General features: G+C 43.5%; 2 protein-coding genes across 8 annotated transcripts in view; both read right to left on the bottom strand.

The window, feature by feature from the left end:
- The window catches only part of LOC126937670 (40S ribosomal protein S20-like), a 1,038,442-nt gene that overhangs the window by 412,976 nt on the left and 605,100 nt on the right, over positions 1 to 20,366 (bottom strand). The gene's annotated exons all lie outside the window — the stretch shown is intronic.
- Positions 1 to 20,366, bottom strand: part of SYK (spleen associated tyrosine kinase) — a 94,511-nt gene that overhangs the window by 21,264 nt on the left and 52,881 nt on the right. For 3 of the 4 annotated variants that reach the window (XM_050761269.1, XM_050761270.1, XM_050761268.1), the window contains exons 4-9: positions 14,886 to 15,024; positions 12,527 to 12,605; positions 12,099 to 12,148; positions 9,980 to 10,048; positions 1,883 to 1,970; positions 1,325 to 1,502 (exon numbers count right to left, since the gene is read on the bottom strand). In XM_050761269.1, coding sequence (XP_050617226.1) covers positions 1,325 to 1,502; positions 1,883 to 1,970; positions 9,980 to 10,048; positions 12,099 to 12,148; positions 12,527 to 12,605; positions 14,886 to 15,024 — 603 coding nt within the window. The remainder of the gene's footprint in view (positions 1 to 1,324; positions 1,503 to 1,882; positions 1,971 to 9,979; positions 10,049 to 12,098; positions 12,149 to 12,526; positions 12,606 to 14,885; positions 15,025 to 20,366) is intronic. The other variant, XM_050761271.1, reaches the window with a different exon arrangement.

Below are 20,366 nucleotides of genomic sequence, written 5' to 3'. Positions count from 1 at the left end.
CCACACCCAGCTAATTTTTTGTATTTTTAGTAGAGACAAGGTTCTACCATGTTGGTCAGGCTGGTTTCGAACTCCAGACCTCAGGTGATCCACCTGCCTTGGACTCCTAACGTGCTGGGATTACAGGTGTGAGCCACGGCACCTGGCCGAAAAGCATATATGTCTGTGTATACTTTTGTCTATATTTTTAACCTACTTGAATCATATAAATTACCTACTCATACATTTTTTTTACAAAAATTCCTTAAATTTGAAATACCATGAAGCTACTAAATCCAACCACATTCATATTAGTATCATACCAATTCAAAGAGAGGGTATGTTTCAAAGGACTTTAGAAACCAGTATTTTTACTTGTACATTCCATGTTGGATACTTTCTAAAGACCAAAAAAAAAAAAAAAAAACCAAAGATATTTTAGAAATTTAGCAATTTTAACTGTTGTATAATATGTATTGTTATTTGAAATCATAGGATAAAGCCAATAAATAATTATACTAATCATATTTGGAATCAACAATTTTCACAGTAAGAAAAACGAGACATAACTATAAAATTAAAGAAAATAAATGTAAACACTGTATTGTTATAATGGAATGATTTTATTTTAATTAAGTAATATGTGTGTGTACAACTAAAGATCTAAAAATATATACTATAAGGTTAATTAACAGTAGTGTTTAGTTAACAGTAGTAGTGTTGGGATGGTATTATACAAATATGATGTTTTTCTTCTTTTCTTTTCTCTTTGTTTTTGAGACAGGGCCTTGCTTTGTCACTGAGGCTGTAGTGCAGTGATGCAATCATGGCTCACTGCAGCCTTGACCTCTTGGCCTCTTGAGCAGCTGGAACTATAGGTGTGCACTACCATGCCTGGCTAATCTTTTAATGTGTGTGTGTGTGTGTGTGTGTGTGTGTGTGTGTGTGTGTGTGTGTGTGTTTTTGTAGAGACAGGGTCTTGCTATGTTTCCCAGGCTGGTCTCAAACTCTGGGTCTCAAATAATCCTCCTACCCCAGCCTCCCAAATTGCTAAGATTACAGGCATGAGCCACCACACCAGAGATTGATGCTTTTATTTTCTTATGTTTCTGCTTGTTTCTATTTCCTAATTTTCCATAAGGTGCATGTTCTTTTAGGTCGGTACAAAAGTAATTGCAGTTTTCGCCATTAAAGGCTTTCATTATAATAGTACCAGAAATTAACGAGAAAGATAGCATTAATAAAAAAAAGGGTTTAGTCATGCCAGGTTACATTTTGTTATTCTCAGTCGTGTCTAGAACCTGAGCTCACATGAGGGTGAGACTGGTGGAGCATTGTGACTTACTTTTTCATTTGGTAGTAGCCCTTTTTCACAGTTCCAAAATTACCAGAGCCCAGTTCTTTGTCTTCCAGCGTCAGCAGCTTTCGGTCCAGGTAAACCTCCTTGGGCCTGATCTCCTCAGGGTCCGCATAGGGGCTCTCATACACCTCTGTGTCCATGGGTAGGGCTTCTCTCTGGGGGCCTGCAAGGCAGTCAAGAAACATACAACCCGGAGCTGGACCCCACATCAGGATTCATCATTCCAAGAACATGATTTTCATGGGAGTGTGAACTCAGAGTAGCATCAGTGTTGCAAGGGATGAGAAATTCTGAAGAGCGGCAGGGACGTTTCCAACTTCGCTGGGTGAGGGAGGTGGGAAAGACCATTTCATTCAATAGCACCACCACCGCTCATGGGCATGTGGTGCCTGCTACCTGCCACCAGATGTGAGTGTCTCCGTGGCTAACTGTGGCTGTATCGAAATCACGGACGTCGGGTGGATTCGTGAACCAATTCTACAAACTTACAAGTGACCACGTGCTTTGCTCTGTGAATGTCCCTTGAATGAAAGCAAGTCTCACCTTTTTCTGCAGCCCAGGGTGCAACTTCTGGCTCATACGGATTGAATGACACAGTACTCTCTGGCCGGTTCCCTTGGGCAGGGGAGGGCTAAAGTACATAAAGGACAACAGGTTATTTTTCTTCATCCATACAACTGTTAAATTGATCTGCATACTTATTTTTATTTTCCAATAATCACAGTTTAACTTTTGCAGAAAAGACAAAGGAAAGAACAGGGAGGAAAATCAGGCTGATCTCATTCTTCGGGCAATTATTTGGATCTTGCAAAGGCTAAAGCAAGCTTGTGCTGCTACAACTCAAGGGATCCTGCGAGGTGTTCAGAGGGTGTGGTGAGAGTCAACTCCACTGGCCTGGATAGAGCTGCTTGCCCACTCACCCCCTGGCACATCCTATTCCCACCTACCAAAGGTCACTGACGATGTGCATGTTCGCCTTGGATGCATTTTCCTCCTTTAACTCGTGCTCTTCAATTTCATATTACATGGACATTATTTAAAGAGGAAAATTCGTCCTCATCAGCTGCTCCCATCTACTTCCCAGCTCCAAAGCACGTATGTTTTCCTAGTCTCCACCCAAGTCTTTATCTTCAGTGGAGATGCAGCAGCATTGGGGCGGATGGCAGAGGGTGGCACTGGTCAGTGACTACAGGTCCCAAGGGAAGGCCAGTCGCTGCCACCTAGGCCAGCAATGCTCTTGCTGCCATGGCTGCTGCTGGAAATCAGTACCCCTGTGAGACGGGGCTCCTCTTTGTGCAGATGAAGGAAGGCAATTCTTCCTAATGCCCACAGCAGGTAATAGAGGCATATCTGAGACAAAGTTACGCAGCCTGTTAACAGCAACCTTCCCTATTATTTGATCCACATCAGTTTATATCATGAAACAACTGGGTGGAGGGAAATCTACTCATTATCCTAAGGACTTTCCCTTTTGAAAGTCTCTGTCTTGAGTTTTCCTGACCCACCCTTTCTTCCAAATTAAAACAAGATTCTTGCTACTAAATTTAATTCACAGGAGAACCATGATTCAGATTTTTTTTTTTTTTTCAGTGTGAGTTGAGTCACAATTCTATGTATCGATTGACCTCTTTAGTGCCCTAACACTGGCCACGAAGAAATGAGATACTGCCAGATTTTGGAGAAAGTTAAAGAAACAGAGACATAAAGCTTAACATGACAGTCACTTATCTTATGGTACACACTAAATCCTTATGTGCCTTATTAATATTACAAGGCCAGAAACCAAAAGCAGAATAATGAGGTCACAATGCACCACTACCGCCACTCAGCCATTGTTTCCAAACACCCAGACTTTCTTCTTTCATGCGGTCTGCTGAGTACTTCAGAGGCAGGCATTGCTCACCATGGCCCAAGCCCGTTGACGAGGCTAAAGGACATCGGGTCTTATCTGTAACAATGATGTCGACGGGATCCACTTTTCTCACAGACTATCTCAGCATTCTTACCGAACTGATTAACAGAAGTAACTATGATACATCAGAATAAAAATAGAATATAAGTGCAAGGTGGGGGAGACATTTATTCACCGCATTGGGGACTATGCCACATCCACAAGGACGCTCAATAAAAATGTGTTGAACAAACATATGAATGAATGGATGGGCGAATGAATGAAAATAACTTCTAAAAACTAGAAGATGTGAATGAAGTATAAACTAATGTGCTTTAAAAATTAGCTCTCTCTCAAGCCTTTATGCTAATGAAGAGAAATAAGAATGAATAATTCCAAACAACAGTCTATTTCTTTTAAACATTTACATATGATTACAGGACTGTGCTGTGGTTTCACTTCTGATTTGTAATACAATTACCCTGCCTCTGGAAAGCTGAGTGAGGCAGGTGGGAAAGACCATTTCATTCAATAGCACCACCACCACTCATGGGCACGTGGTGCCTGCTGCCTGCCACTAGATGTGAGTGTCTCCACGGCTAACTGTGGCTGCACTGAAATTACAGATGTGGGGTGGATTCGGGAACCAACTCTACAAACTTGCAAGTGACCATGCGCTTCGCTCTGTGAATGTCCTTGAATGAAAGCAAGTCTCACCTTTTTCTGCAGCCCAGGGTGCAAACTGGGTGACAGAAACTGGGTGATTCCCTAGGCTTTCCATCCTTCTTTTTTTCCCAGTTCTCTCCCTCCCGCAACCAATTCTAGGCTGAAAATAGGTTGTTGTTGTTTTTTCTTTTTTTTTTAAGCCTCTTTAAGTGTTAACATTTACTGTCATTTCAACTCCTTTGATTTTCCTTGCAGGTAGGCACATTCTGAGATCCAAAGACGAAACTTGAACAGACATGGCATTAAAGGATGTCCTCGGACTAGCCATCACAGGCGATGAGAGGGAGCATCACCCCTTCTTGACGTAAGACCTCCTGTCCCGCCCACTGAGGGCATTATCCTGGGGTTGCAGCCTCTCTACACTCACAGAATGTTCTCCAGACCAGGAGGACTTCCAAATGGCTTGTTCCAATTAAACCAGAATGCAATTCCCTGACATACAAATCCTGTAGGGAAGAATTTTAAAACAGAGATGGGGTTGCCAAAATATGCTGAAAGGGATACTAGGGTGTCAGGAATGAGTAAGAATTAGTAGCGATGGACACAGAGAATCTAAACCCCTGGGCATGAATAATTTATACCCTCACTAGCAGTGTGTTGTTCAGTCTATCTTGGCTTATGGATCGGGAAACAGATGGGAGATCTTCCTTGGAAGTTAGAACTCCATGTTTATAGCCAAGGAAGCTTGGGGCTTCATTTCCATGCTGCCCAGCACAGACCACTATGTGATTATGAGCCTTTTAAGCCAAGCCACAAAGAACTCTCACGGCTCTCAATAACCCCACATCAACTCTCTCCTACCCAGATCCCTGGGCTCCCTGCCCCTATCGCTTTCTGGTGACTAATGGGACTGGAGCAAAGAATGATGCCACAATTGGAAGAATGTGGAAGAAATGGGAGGTTTCCTATTGAGTCAGTTAAAAGAACAGTAGTTATTTTATGATAAAGATGACGCAAAATCCACGTTTCATCTTTCCCAACGCACTTGGTGGATATGCCACTTAGTAGAACAATAATTAAAACAACCTCTAAAAGAAAATGCTCAGTTAAAAAGAAAAATTTAGGCTGGGCGTGGTGGCTCACGCCTATAATCCCAGCACTTTGGGAGGCCGAGGCGGGTGGATCACAAGGTCAGGAGATAGAGACCATCCTGGCTAACACGGTGAAACCCTGTTTCTACTAAAAATACAAAAAATTAGCCAGGCGTGGTGACGGGCACCTGTAGTCCCAGCTACTTGGGAGGCTGAGGCAGGAGAATGGCATGAACCCGGGAGGTGGAGCTTGCAGTGAGCCGAGATCCGGCCACTGTACTCCAGCCTGGGAGACACAGCGAGACTCCGTTTAAAAAAAAAAAAAAAAAAAAAAGAAAAAAGAAAAATTTGAGGCGTTTGTAAAGAATGAGCACAGTGGCATAACGATAAGTTGTAAAAATATTATTTTAAAAAAGTAATGACATTTAATTTTAATAAAAAATGTATTTCCAGTCTACATTATTATTAGCCTTTTATTCTTTATGTTTGTATTTGAGAGATCCATTCTGTCCTAATCAGTAAGTGTCATCTGCTCTGCACGGTGAGCAACAAGGTGTAAATGAAATGCTGACCATTCCATTTTCTTCATTTTCGCCAATACTCAGAACAGGCTCAAACCCACAGTCCACCACTAGATGGCATGAGCCACCTTAGCTTTCTACCTTCCGAAAGAACAACTGGTGATTTTTCCTCAAATTTTATAAATTCAGGTAATGACATCACTCTGCAACAATAAGTCCAGTTATAAATTATTATGCCTGATTTCCTATTGGTAAGGTTTAACTGCAAATAGAAAATGTACTTCACAAGTATTCTTTGAGCACCTATGTTTAAAAGCTGGGGATCCGAAAGTGAACAAAAGAGGAAAAAATTATTGGTCTATGGAACTGACAGGCCCATTCAGAGTTTCCTGATTCCAGAGTATTGCCAAGTGTCCTAACATCCATTTACTAGATCTTAATTTTTACTCCTAGATTCTTGGGCCATTTTCAAATTAGGCAACAGCAGTAATGCAGATGACAATACAGTCATCAGTCATCACAATAATAGTGACAAAAGAGCCAGTCGGCTTTAGAATATTGGCTGCAATAAACTAGGTGTGGTTTCCTTTTTTTGGAGGAATTACCCTGGTTCAGTAGACCCCCCCCAGGCGAGGGCGGACTGTTGGCCAGGAAATAGGCTACCATCAGCCTTGCTCTGAGATCCACGAAAATAACACTGACCTCTGCAATTACTCTTCTCTTACAGCGAAGATCTAAAGTCTGTTCCTTTCTAATTATATGAAAACACATTTTCTCAAGGGTCTCGTCTACTAAGGCATTACCAAGCAAAGGAGTATGACTTGAGGATGTTTCTTTCTTTTTTCTCTTCCCACTGAGCCCTGTACTTAAATGTAAGTTTTAAAATATTATAATCACCAATGTATGTGTTGGAATAAAACATGAAAAATGGGTTTTAATTGGAAATTCTGGGACACATTTCAGTTTAATCCTCTTAGGGGATGTGCCTTTGAAATGCAAAGCTGAAAAGTTCCCTGGAAGTCTTTAGGGATGCTGCTCTTCAATTTCCACCTATTTTCCATAAAAGAAGGATAAGGTTCTGGGCTTAAAGCAGCAGAGAAAGAAATTCCAGGACTAATACTGGGAGGGGTTTAATTCATTTAAAGACTACTAGTTGTATTCTTAAGTTAATTTTGTTTATATTGTATAAGCATGTTACTACTTTCTTTTCTTTTCTCTTCTCTTTTCTTTCTCAGAGTCTTGCTCTGTTGCCCAGGCTGGAGTGCAGTGGCACGATCTCTGCAATATCCGCCTCCCAGGCTTAAGTGATTTTCCTGCTTCAGCCTCCTGAGTAGCTGGGAGTACACGTGTGTGCCACCATGCTTGGCTAATTTTTGTATTTGTAATAGAGACGAGTTTTCACCATATTGGCCAGGCTCGTCTTGACCTCAAGTGATCCACCTGCCTCGGCCTCCCAAAGGGCTGGGATTACAGGCGTGAGCCACTGTGCTTAGAAGTATGATACTAATTTCTAAAGACAAGTTTAAAATGCATCAGCCTGTTAGTAATTTTATGAAACATTTCAATTATCTGATTGATAATCATCTTCAAATCAACATATACTTTTCATCAACTATCTAGATGCTATAGGTAATTCAAGTTCTAACATATATTTTTTGTGCCTGAATTATTAAAACAACTATTTATGCTGAGCAAATTAACAAGTTCAAGAAAGTTATTTATCTCTTAGCTAACATGATGGGACATTTGACATAATTCTCACAATTCTTTTCTCACGACTGATTACATAATGGAAAGTTCCCCGTGTGTTTGTGAAAATATACATATTAGCTCTAAAATATTTCTGATAAGCAATTAAAATATTTTTAGTCTATAGCTTAAACCACACAACTTTGATCTTTTAAAAATTATCTCTTGATATTTTTGGCACTATATATGTGTCATCATTAGTAATACTTATTCCCAGTTTCTTACTTCTATAAAAAATTCAATGTATACTTTAATGTTCTTATAAACTTAAATAGAAACCAAACTTTTTTTTTTTTTTGCCAGAAAGGTATTTTCACAATATTAATAAGATTAATTACTCTCTACTATTTAATTTTGTTTTAAAAATTGATTAAAATTTTTTAACAGGCTCAAATTTAAAAAGATACAACAGAATTTACAATGAAAAGTGGAATTTCTTAACATTCCCATCTCTTACTCCAGAGGCAACCAGCATTGCCAGTATTTTCTGTATTTTTCTAGGATACTCTATACGATATCAACACATTCTGTATATATGTGTGTGTGTGTGTGTGTGTGTGTGTGTGTGCATGACATTGTCTTTTACAGTTAACATTATATTTTGAAAACAATTCTAGATCTCAGTTGTCTCCCACGGTAGCAATTTTACTGTAACTAATTTCATTTGTCTTCCATTGATAAGCATTTAAATTATTATCAGACTTTGTCAATTATACAGTTTTGGAAAAAACACCTTCACATGTACATGATTTCACATAAATGCAAGAATATCTGTACATACTTAGAAATACAATTGCAGAGCCTTTCTTACAGATTGCATCATTTCAGACTTCCCCAAGGAAGAGTAGGAGTGCTAATCTACCACGCCTTTACTACAGTGTTACCAAGCTTTTAAAATGTGGATCCGTTTCATAGGTGGACACAGTTAAGCACCATAGTTTTAACTTGCATTTCTCTTCTCATGAAGTTAAACAACATTTCACATGTTTAAAAACTATTTATGGCTGGGTGTGGTGGCTCACGCCTGTAATCTCAGCACTTTGGGAGGCTGAGGCAGGTGGATCCTGAGGTCAGGAGATCGAGACCATCCTGGCTAACATGGTGAAACCCTGTCTCTACTAAAAAATACAAAAAATTAGCCGGGTGTGGTGGTGGGTGCCTGTAGTCCCAGCTACTTGGGAGACTGAGGCAGGAGAATGGCATGAACCCGGGAGGCGGAGCTTGCAGTGAGCCGAGATGGCGCCACTGCACTCTAGCCTGGGCGACAGCCGTCTCAAAAAACAAAACAACAACAACAACAACAACAACAAAACAAACAAAAAAGAACTATTTATATTTACTTTACTATAAACTACTACTGATATTCCCTGTCCATTATCCTAGTAGACAGTTAATATTTTTCTTAATGATTTGTAGAATCTCTTTGTATATTACAGCTATTAATCTACGTGTCAGCATTAGTGCTACTTACTCCCAGTTTCTCGTTTCTCTTTTGATGATGTTATAGTTCTTATCTACACACATATTTCTTTATTTTTAGGTGGTAACTGATATTTTCTTCAATTTTTTTCTGACATGTTCTCCTGTAGTCTAAAGATGCACTGAAACTTATTTTCTAGGTATTTTGTTAGCCACTGTGGGTAATCTGTGGGCGTGGTTTGCCTTGGGTAAACATGAAAAACAGACATAGTTATTTTATTCAGGTGTAAAATACACCTTTTCTTCCTCTCAAACACTGCATTAAATTGTTCTGTTCTATGGTCAACATGATTGAGAACTTCTTGAGTATGAGTAAACTTGGAAAATTATTACTAAATAAAACCTCACGGGTTTTATGTCTTTTATTTCTGCTGTTTCTAATAAATACTTTAGGCAATCTACTTCATGAGTGGATGCTCAATTATATGCTAAAATATCGGTAAAAACACCAATTAATATGAAAACAAAAAGAATTTCTGATAAAAAGAATCAATTTTACCCCACTGATAATAAAAGTAGAATGGAAAAAAAGCAATTCAAGCACACCATATATACATATTTTGGGGGAAGGAATAAATGAGTCATTATACATAAAAGTCATTAAAAAGAACTTATTTTTATTTTCCCTCAAAATCCAATAATAGAACAAAACATGGAAATCAATGAGATGTCAACATTACTGCCTCAGAAAGAAAACTGTTTTTTCTAGTCCTCAGATTACACCTCTTCTTTACATGTCACATTTGCAGTTCTGTGTTAGACGTTTAAGCCATAAGGAAGTCACCATGCACTGCCTGACCTCACTGTGCAGCGTACCTCACAAAACCCGGGCGTTCCCTCCATCACAACATAACTTACATAATCAATTACCAGAACACTGCAACACCGGAGTCTGGCCACCAAAAAGTAAGTGGGCCATCTTGGAAAAGATTTTCCAACATGATAATTAGCTATGACAGATGACGCCCACTGAAACGACTTTAAAAAGACACTTGAGCACAGAAAGCATGCTCACACTGATGGACTTCCAGCTGACGGACGGAGGACCCACACAAAAAGCACATGATGTACCTGGGGTGCGGCTGCCCAGGAATGGCAGGTGTGAGCAAGGGCAAAGAGGCCTGGAAGCAGAGTGGCAAGAGGTGGGGGGCAGCGCACACGCAGGGCAGGCTGGGCGGGCGGGAGCTGAGTGCGGGTTGGTCCTACCACTTAGTTGGACAGCAAGCAGGGGATGCTTTAGCACCTTTCTGTGGCCAGGCTTTGGGAAGGAGTATGATTTGATTCTTGAGATTATTCCACCCGCTGACCAAGTCTAGAAACCACAATGGCAAAGAGGAACAGTAAATGTTTCAGAAGACAAATACAGATCCCTTCCATGACATACTACTTAAACTTGCTTCTGTAATCGCACCACTAACCCCCTCCTGCCCCCGCCAATGAGATCTACCACGGGCAACACCTGATCATTGGGAAGGCTTCTGGAAGGGCCTGCCACTTGGGGAGAAGGATCTAGAAATATATTTGGGAAATATGTTCCACTGAAGGCTACAAAATTAGAGCTGTTACATTTACTCGCTCATGCTTCATATGGAATTATTAAGTCGCAAGCTCAAGACAAACCACCCGAAAGAAACCACAAGTAGATCTGAGTGCTCAGTTGTGTTGCTTCTTCATGGTGGGTGCTGGTTCCATGGTGGAAAATTTTTGTGGAAATTAATTGAGTTGTACATGTAGGACCTCTGCATTTTTTCTCCGTACGTATTTTATCAGTCAATTAAAAAGTTATTCCAAAATATTTAACTTCTTGTAGCCATTGGGTGATGATGGCTAAACACAGGGCTTGACATTATTTTAAGAGTTCTCAGCCCTAAGCCCTCATCCATCTGAAGGGTATACGGATCTGTCTTTTGGAGCCTATAATATTAAGGTAGAGTTGCCAGGCCTGAGAGCCCTGTAAAGGGCAAAATAAAGTCACACCTCCATAAAGGCATTACATTTTGATCCCAAAGTTCACTGGTATTTTAGCAAATTCATGTTCCCTGCATTTGATAACAAGTGCTGCCTCTGGATGGCCTCCCCTGTTTCAACCTGGGCTCAGCTCCTGGGCAGCCAATTGTCCCTACTGGAGGCAGGATGTGTATTTGGCTTTCTGCAGATTTTGTTTTTCAAGGGTTACCAGGCAAAAAGTGAGGTGCAGAGGGCACACTTCACAGATGGCATTAAAGGGCATAAAAAGTCCATATAGGCTGGGCCTACGCCTATATGGTGGCTCACGCCTGGAATCCCAGCATTTTGGGAGGCCGAGGTGGGCAGATCACGAGGTCAGGAGATCGAGACCATCCTGGCTAACATGGTGAAACCCTGTCTCTACTAAAAATACAAAAAAATTAGCCAGGCATGGTGGCGGGTGCCTGTAGTCCCAGCTACTTGGGAGGCTGAGGCAGGAGAATGGCATGAACCCGGGAGGCAGAGCTTGCAGTGAGCAGAGATTGTGCCACCACACTCCAGCCTGGGAGACAGAGCTAGACTCCATATTAAAAAAAAAAAGAAAAAGAAAGAAAGAAAGAAAAAAAAAAAGTCCATATGAAGTCCCCAAGAAAAGATCAGGAAAAGAATTCCTGCTTAGAGCATAAATCTGTACCTGACCTCCTAACAGGCTGGAGGGAGGAGAGAGCTGGGGTCCTGTGGATTATATGTGTTAACATAGACGGTTCAAGGATGAAGTTAAAAAATATGTTCCCATTTCTCAAATACTGCAAGAGGCCTACTTCTGATTTAATATTGGGTTTCATTCGCATTGTGTATATTCTCCAAAAATGAAGAGAATTTCACCTAGACAAGAAGTTAAGAAAATGTGACTAGGCAGGGTGTGGTGGCTCATGCGTGTAATCCCAGCACTTTGGGAGGTTGAAGTAGGAGAATAACTTGAGGCCAGGAATTTGTGAACAGCCTGACCAACATGGCAAAACCCCGTCTCTACTAAAAAATACAAAAAGTAGCCAGGTGTGGCAGGCACCTGTAATCCCAGCTACTCGGGAGGCTGGGGCATGAGAATGGCGTGAACCCAGAAGGCAGAGGTTGCAGTGAGCCGTGATTGCATCACTGCACTCTAGTCAGGGTGACAGAGTGAGACTCTGCCTCCAAAAAAAAAAAAGAAAGAAAGAAAAGAAAATGTAGCTAGTTTATCACTAACAGTAGGCTGATTGTGCCTAACACTCACTAGAAATTCCAGCTCATCAAGGAAAATGTTTTGAAGGGCAATCAAAATATCAGTGACCACCACTCCTGTTAGCTAAAACATGCTTTTCATTTGTGAAATATGCAACAGCTTCTCATTCAGTGGTATTCTTAGTGACACTTACCGCAGGATGGGAACCTGGAAGTTGTGGACGACCTCCAAAATTAACATTTCCTGGTTGAGAGAATATGGACCATTACTACTCTATCTGTGGAAACCACTTCCTTTCCCCCCACCCCCTGCAGATCGGTCAATGAGATCAGGATGTGCTGCTGCTTGAGAAGTGAGCACGTTTTCTGCAGGTACTTCTGACCCTCTTTTACTTTTTCCCGCATGCAATTAAGACAAATAATTACAATTTTTTTAAAAGTTAAAGCAACCAGCTATTTTTTGATTCATGATCAACAAAATTGGAGTGCTCTGATAACGTTATTAATCAATCCGTAAGAAGAAGTCCTCATCCAACCCGAAACTGCAATCAGCTAAGTCGAAAACGAGGCTGATTGTCACTGATACCTCAAACAGTGAGACTCCGGTGTCTCGGGAACTCACCCTGTGTGCCGATTTTTTGACACGGGACAGTAAGAACTCTTAACAAACCATCTGCTTTATAAGAATAATGCTCGACGAGCTGAAAGAGAAAAAAGTAAGAAAGTGTGGTAAATAACAAGGTCAGGAAACAGAGAAATAGTGACTGAGAGCTGCTGACTGACTGTTGGGCTTTCAAAGTGGCCCCAAGACGCGTAAATGCTTTGATGTACGTAAGTCCACTCCACAAGGGTGGCTGGGGAAGTGGGCCCACAGCTAGGCATCCTCCCTCTTGGGCTAGGGGCAGCAAATTTTTTTTGTAAACAGAAAGTGGTATTTTTGGTTTTTGTGGGCCTCATACCATATCTGTGTCCTTTGTTTACTTATTTATTTATCCAAAACAACACCTTTAAAAGCATAAAAACCATTCTCTTCAAGGACTACACAGAAACAAGCTGAGAGCCAGATTTGGTCTGTGGGTTTGCAGATCCCTGGTCTACAGTAAAGAATATTGAAATAGGGTAGTATAGCAATCACCAATTCTCTGTGAAATGGCACTGGGGCCCTGTAGTTGGGGTAGGGTACAGAAGTACCTTACAATGCTGTCAAGAAAAATCAATGAAATCATGCATGGGAAATTGGAATGTATTGCTGGCATTTTTGAGGTAGTTTCCTAAACACAGTCCCTAGAAAATATACAATGAGGAATATATAATTAGAGATGAATGCTATGATCTACCAGGGGAATCAATAAAAACAGTAAAGAGTCTTGGGAAGGACATTCTCCATAATTAGAGATGCTTAACACCATGGTGAGCGCTCAGCCTTTGAAACTGTGAGAGAACGCCACACACACAAGATGCCCTTTCCGGAGAAGGTGAATGAATGGCTGTTTATAAGTGATGGGGCCTGGGACCTTGGTGCATTAAGCTGGCATAGAGGACTCCAGGTGTCCTTGCGTTCCAGAAGGCCACATTCCCTACTCACCTCCCTGATACGCTTTGGGGCATTGAGGGTAGAAAGGTTAAATACTGTTTCGAATCAATAGCGTTAAAAGAAAGAAGCCTGTGGTCAATGATGAGACATGGCAATGAGCCACAAAATCAAAAGACAATGTAAATGTTGTGACTAACATTTTTTAATATGATCATATTCACATTCAAAAAAGGAGTATTTTTTTCCCCAATTACAGCACTAGAAACCAAATCACATTTGGAAGTAGTAACTTTAAGTGCTTTAAAGGGGCTAAGGCTCTGTAGTCTCAGTTTTTGAAAAGACAGGATTTTGAGTTGAGTCCTTTCCTCAATATTGACTGCATGTGTGGCCCCAGCTGGGCTTGGGTGAGGACATCCGAATGTGCCTTGATTATGCCCCTCACCCATACATGTTCGAGGTAGCTGGTGCTCTGGGGTGGGGGGGTAGTGGCAGTCAGTTGGCTTTCTCTGTGTCTCTGAACCTACTACAGTTTACAGGATGCTCTGCTAAGATGATGTGTGAAGTACTGTTACTTTTATTTCCTTCATTATCAGCCAGTGTAGCTGTGATGCAAAATTAAGACAAGCAATCTGTGCTCACTGCGATTCAGGGAAAGCAGCGACGAGCATTATTTTAGTGCTTATTAGTGCCTAAGGAACTTCCAAATTGTGAGTTGTTTCAGGGTTTGCTAGTAGCTGGGTCAGGAATATGCACTTTTTAGACCAGGGCTGTGGCAATCAGTATGAGCAGCAGCCTGGAGCCCGGGGAGTATGCTTTCTAAATTTAGGATGTGCTTCCTACATCGCCTTAGTTTCCACAGAGGGAGACTCGATTTACAATGAGGAGGACACCTGACATTTGCTGTCTAATTCAGCCTCTCACACCACCAACAAAGGCCTGCTTAGCTCTTCCCAGGTTTCCTTCCCCGGGCATCCATTCCTCTATTTTGTGTGTCTTTGTCTGAAAGGCTGTTTTGGGCTGTAGTTAGAATATCCTAGAAATAAATATTTTCTAGCTCTCCAAAAGACGATGTCTTGTTAAACTCTGAACACAGACCTGCACGTACATCACCTTGTGGCACCGAGGACTGAGCGGCCCTGAACAAGCCATGGAACCTTCGCTCACCTCACATGACAGCCTCTGGACCAGTGCTTTTCAAACACAGAAGCCACCTGGAGGCTGAAAGTGGGGTCTGATGGGCAGGTGGGACAGGGGCCCAGGTGTGGGGCAGGGGCCCAGGTGTGGATCCAGGTGTGCGTTTCTCATGAGCTCCAGGGCTGCTGCTGGCCTGGGGACCACACCGTGGGGAGTGGGTGGTTCGGTTCCTCTTGTGTCTCAGAGTCCATGGGACAAGAAGCCCCACATGCCCTGTACTCTACCCACAAGGTGGGGAGAGGAGGCCGGGTACCTGCCAGAGCGTGTCGAACTTCTTTCCCTCGGGGATGGAGAGCTTCCCTGTCTTGTCTTTGTCAATGCGATAGTGCAGCACCTTTCCTTCGTGCAGCAGGCACAGGGCGTAGGAGCCGTTGTTGTCTCTGGCTCGGATCCTAGAAGAGAGGATGGAGCTGCATCATCCCCAGGCCTGCCAGTCCCCAGGTGGGACCTGGGAGGAAGCACCCTGGCCTGAGTGGTCAGCAGCCGCTCCCTGGGGCCTGTCACCCGGCAAGGCAGCCGGAGGGCAGTCTGGAGCCTCCAGGTCAAGGGCTTTGCCCAACCCAGGAAGGCCCCGTTTACCACTCAGGGATGATGCCAGTGGGCGAGCTTGCAACAAGGAAATGTTAGCAGGTTGGTGATGAATGGACCATGGCTAAGCTCTAGCAGGGCCCAGGAGCTCTGGGCAGTGGTCAGGAGAGCCTGGTGCTTGGTAGCAGTGATGCTGCTCAGGGCAATGAGCACGGGCATCCATGGGCCCTGATTACTGTGGAGCCCAATGGACTCATCTTTCTTTACCAGGGCCTGCATTTGGGTCAGATCCAAGATGGACAGCTCCACCACCCAGCTTGGGGTGTGGGCAGGGGTGTTTGGTGGGCATTTTAACCAGCCATATTCTGGACCAGAGATGGAAGGATATGGAAGCTTCCATCCCCTGGGCCTTCCTCACTCCCTCCCACACTCCCACTGCAGGAAAGGGAGGCAGGGCTGGACTTCAAACACTTTCAAAGGAAGATATTGTCGGGTAACACCCCCAGTAAAAGAAAATGACATCCACTGTGGGGTGAAGAGACAGAGCTGAAACCAGAGCTGTGCTGGCCGTGCTGAGCAGCCAAGGCTCTGTCTTCACGGTCAAGCTGGGCAACCCTCAGTACCACCCCCTGCCCTGGGTCCTGGTGAACAGAGACACGGGAGTCTGATGCCAGGCAGGGAGCAACACTCCCAGTGCAGTGCATGCGACGCGAGGCTCACGACTCACGGGGAGGTAAGAGATCCCCTGGAAGACCTGTAGGACTTGGGAGAGTTTGAGGTCCCGGTGGAGGCTGAAAAGGCATGAAATGGGTGCGAATCCCCCAGTTTAGCTTCGTAGTGACACCCACAGTCCCATTCTCCCCTCTCCACAGCTGCAGCCCTTTGGATCATGAGATCCTAGGTTCTGAGGGTGAGTCATGAAGGCCTAGGAAGCCCCTTTGGCCTCTGCATTTTCTAAAATGAGGAAGCTGAGGTCCAAAATTGTTAAGCCGCATGCCCAAATGCACTGTACTTGGGGCAGAGTTCAAGGGTGCCCAGCTGCCTTGGGACATCTGGGTACTGGGGAAATTTCTGATGCCTCCTCCTGGTTGCAAGAGGTCAGATACATGGCCACAGGGAGAGTTGAGATGGCCTTCAGAACTGGACATGGCCACGCTTTCCTGTCCCTTGCCATGGAGACTCATCTCAAAAAGCTAACCCAAGGCTTGAAAGCTGAACGACGGCATGGGAGGAGTGAATTTCAGAATAAGTGTCTTTTCTAGCGGTGCTTGGCTGTGCACAGCGCCCCACAGCTCAGGGCAGCTGGCCAGGGTGCAGGACACACATCCAGGTTCTCTGTGGTCTCAGCAGGTGGCTGTGCTGAAACCTTCTCACTGTGAGAACAGCCTCTTCCTCCCAAACCAACCAAGTCATCAGCACCCAAGGTGTGAGCTCCCTTTTCACAGCCACATGGCTGATTACAGCCAGCAGTTAGTGACAGTTAAATACAACACAACACAACACAACAAACAAAAAACCATACTGTCATCTTTTTATATAAAGGGAGAACTGAGTCTGTTTTATAGGGAGAGTATCTTATAAAGCGAGACTATTTATGTTTATTCGATACACATCCGTGGCTTATAGTTTGAAGGTGTAAAGAGCTATCCAAATACCACAGCAGTAAGAGTGGATGCATATACCTATAAAAGTTGGCCTTGAAAGAATGGTGACAATATGCCACTCCAAAGTATTTCCTATCATTTAATCTTTTATGTCTGTGACCTCAAGGTCATGGAGATAATACATGGGATCTGAACCAGGTGCAGTGGCACACACCTGTAATCCTAGCACTTTGGGAGGCCAAGGCAGGAGGATTACTTGAGCCCAGGAGGTCAAAGCTGCAGTGAGCCAAGACTGCACCACGGCACTCCAGCCTGGGCAACAGAGTGAGACTCCATATCTACAAAAAAAAAGATAGTAGTGACAAATGGGATCTGAACTCTGGTTTCTGAATCCATGTCCAATCTGCTGTACTCCATCTTGCCCTATGTCTTGATTGACATTTTCTTGTTAAAAACTGAGACAGACAAGCACAGATTGCCCTGAGAGATGATGCCATCAACCTCATTAGGCATCTGGCAAATACGAATGAAGACCACAGGAAAGTACCATTCCACGCTCTTCAGACTGGTGGAAGTTAGAAAGATCGTTCTAAGTGCTACTGAGAGTGGGGAGCAGCAAGGCCCCTCCTATGTGGTTTGTGGGAACATAAATGGCTTACCCACTTTGGAAAACAATTTGGGACGGTCTCCTGAAACTGAACCTATTCATTCACAGCCCTCGTGAATGAGCAATTCCACCCCTAGGTGTACGAAATGTGTGCACCATACACTACAGGGCTACTTACAGCAGCTTCATCGGTGCTTATCAAAAACTGCACATAACCTAAGTGTTCACTGACCACAGAGCAAGTAAATTATAGGAATTCACACAATACAATATTATAAAGCAAGAAAATGAGCAAATGGTAGCTATACCAAGCACAGATGAGTCTCACAAACATAAAACACACTTCATGCTTCCATATACACAAAGTCCCCAAACAGACAAAAGCCACCTGTTTTATTTAGTGAGGTACACCTAGGTGGTAAAACTAAAAAAACAAACACATGAAAAATAACAACAAAAAAAGCAAGGGCGTGATGAACACAAGAGTTCAGGAGGTGGTGCCTCCCAGGAGGCCAGCCAGGCAGACGGGTGTGAGTGCGTGAGGGCGGAGGGGCTCCGGAATGCCGGGTGCATTTCATTTCTTGACTGGGTTGTGTTTGTTTGATAATCATTCATTAAGTTGTACCTATTTAGTTATGCACTCTTCTGTGTTTTATATTTCACAATAAAAGCAGTATAAAAAGAGAGCTGGTACCAGGAGGAAACAGAGAGCAACCCAGAGGAAACAGAGAGTGCTCTTTGCTTTTGAACCAGGAGTTTCTGCAAAGGCCCCACTTCCTTGAGGCTCCTCAAGAGGCCAGGTTCTGCAGGCGATCCCCTCTCTTCCTGTGCTCCACCAAGCAGTCCCGGCCAGCTCCCGGCAACAGGAAACTGGAAGGTACAGGGACTGACCATGGACACGCAGCCTGAGTAGCCCCCTGTGGCAGGTGGCAAGAAACAAGAGCAGGGAAAGGAAACCCACAGGCCCAGCATCTGTAGGTGGCAAAGACCAGAAGGCTCGTGACATTAACCACCAGCAACTGTGAAGTATCTGCTGGCTGCAGGCAGATCCTGGACCAGGCTATTTCTAATTTAACATAGGAGACAAACTGATTTGGAAGCCTTGCTCCTCCTCTTGGCTGTGTCCTGTTACTGAGAGCTTTGCCCTGGTGGTGGCATCAGCACACCCAGCCAGGCTTATGGCTCCACAGACACCCAGAGCAGGCGTGCACACAGGCAGGGCTCCCGGCTCCTGTCTGGTTTGTCGCCTTCCGCCTTCAAGGTCAACTGGCCTCAGGCTGTTCACAGAAGCCTTTAATATTTTTTCCCAGTAATTGTCTTGGGAGGAGTAAGTGAACAGATTTGTGTTTTGCTATTGCAAAGCCTGAGATTTCCAGGGCTGGAGCTCGAGATGATGCTGAGAAGCTGTCCTAACTGGTTTTGAGACAGTCCTTGACCTGCGGCACGGCTGCTTTCCCAGGGTGGGCAGAGTTGGCCTCTGGGGTGAGCAGGCCTTGTGCCTCACAGATATTAGAACACTATGCAAAGGTGAGGCGTGTTGACTCTGCTGGGGCATGGCCTGGAAGGGCCGGACTCCTCTACTCTCCTGCACCCTCCTGGGGGGACAGAGAATAGACAGAGGTGATGCCCGGGCACCAAGGGGAAAGTGAGGATCCAAGAAGTAGTGAGACACTCAAGGCGGCCTCCCCGGGGCTACTGGGGACACTGCCTGTATCTGCTGTAGACAGAATAGAAAAACCAGGCCCATTCCAGCCCACTAGGTGTTCTCATTTTCCCCTGCCGTTTGTTTGTTTTTTCTCCTTTTTCTCTCAAAGGAGACTTTAATCAGCATCAATGAAGTTATATTGACATCAGATCACAACTCTCTTTGAACTTTTAACTTCAGACAGGTCATGACTCTTTATGATGACCTAGGTCTGCAAAACCACGTGTGTCAAATAAAATGTCATACTTTGATCAGTTACGGCAGCATATGAGAGCACTGCTGGAGCGGAATTTTTGTTGTGGCAAAGGAGGCTCGTGACAGCCAAACAGTCTCATTCATCAATGAACAAGGAGAAGGTTTTTCCTAAGCCACAAATTCACTTTTGAAATTGAAGTATAGGACAAAAAGTGAGCTGAAACGTGAACAGCCAAAAGTAAGTGGCAAATAAGAGCAATTAAAGTGGGTTTGGCCAAAGGGCCAATGCTAATCTCAGCACGGCAGTGGACAGGGACAGAATCTCAGGCCAGCAGCACAGTGAGCACCTGGATGTGGGATTCCCACCTTAAAGCAAGGGCCTGTGAAGAGGAAATCCCTCTCAACTCTGGAAGAAAGCGTTCCTGGCATTGGATACTCAAGACTCCCACAGATGAATATTAACCAGGCACAAGCTCAGAAAGATCACTGAAAACATAAGGAAGCGTGAGTTATGAGAAAAGGGGTAGGGAGGGAAAGAGAGAGGAAGAGATAGAGATTTACATCCTCCAAAACTTTCAGTAGTAGAATAATCAGATATAGAATATAAACTATGAAATGTTTAACAAAATAAAAAATGGAACTATGGAAATTAGCAACCAATAAAATACTCTAAAAATACCCCAGAAATATTTGAAAAACAAACAAAAAAACAAATAGAATTGCTAGAAATTTTCTAAAAAACGTAAAAGTTTCTACAAATAGAGGCATTTTCAAAGTTAACTTTATCGGAACCAGTCCAATAATACAGTATTTGGGCATTTTGCAGGAATTGCAACTGCAAATGTAGTTATAGACCCTCCAACGAACTATGAAAATCTCAAATGATCGTAGTTGTTAACCTAGCCCAGGAAGGTAACAGGTATCTCAAACAGGCTCACACCATATCCCCAGACCAGCAGCATCAGCATCATTTGAGAACTTGGTAGGAATGCAAATGGCTGAGTCCTTATGCAGACCTGTGAATTAAAAACTCAGGGGATGGGAGGCAGAAATCTGTGCTTTTGCCGGCCCTCCAGATGTTTCTCTCTCTCTCTC

This window comes from Macaca thibetana, chromosome 15 (assembly GCF_024542745.1).
Source record: "Macaca thibetana thibetana isolate TM-01 chromosome 15, ASM2454274v1, whole genome shotgun sequence".
NCBI classification, from domain to species: Eukaryota; Metazoa; Chordata; class Mammalia; order Primates; family Cercopithecidae; genus Macaca; species Macaca thibetana.
The sequence above is the reverse complement of the archived record's forward strand: the minus strand, read 5'-3'. Positions and strand labels throughout refer to the sequence as shown.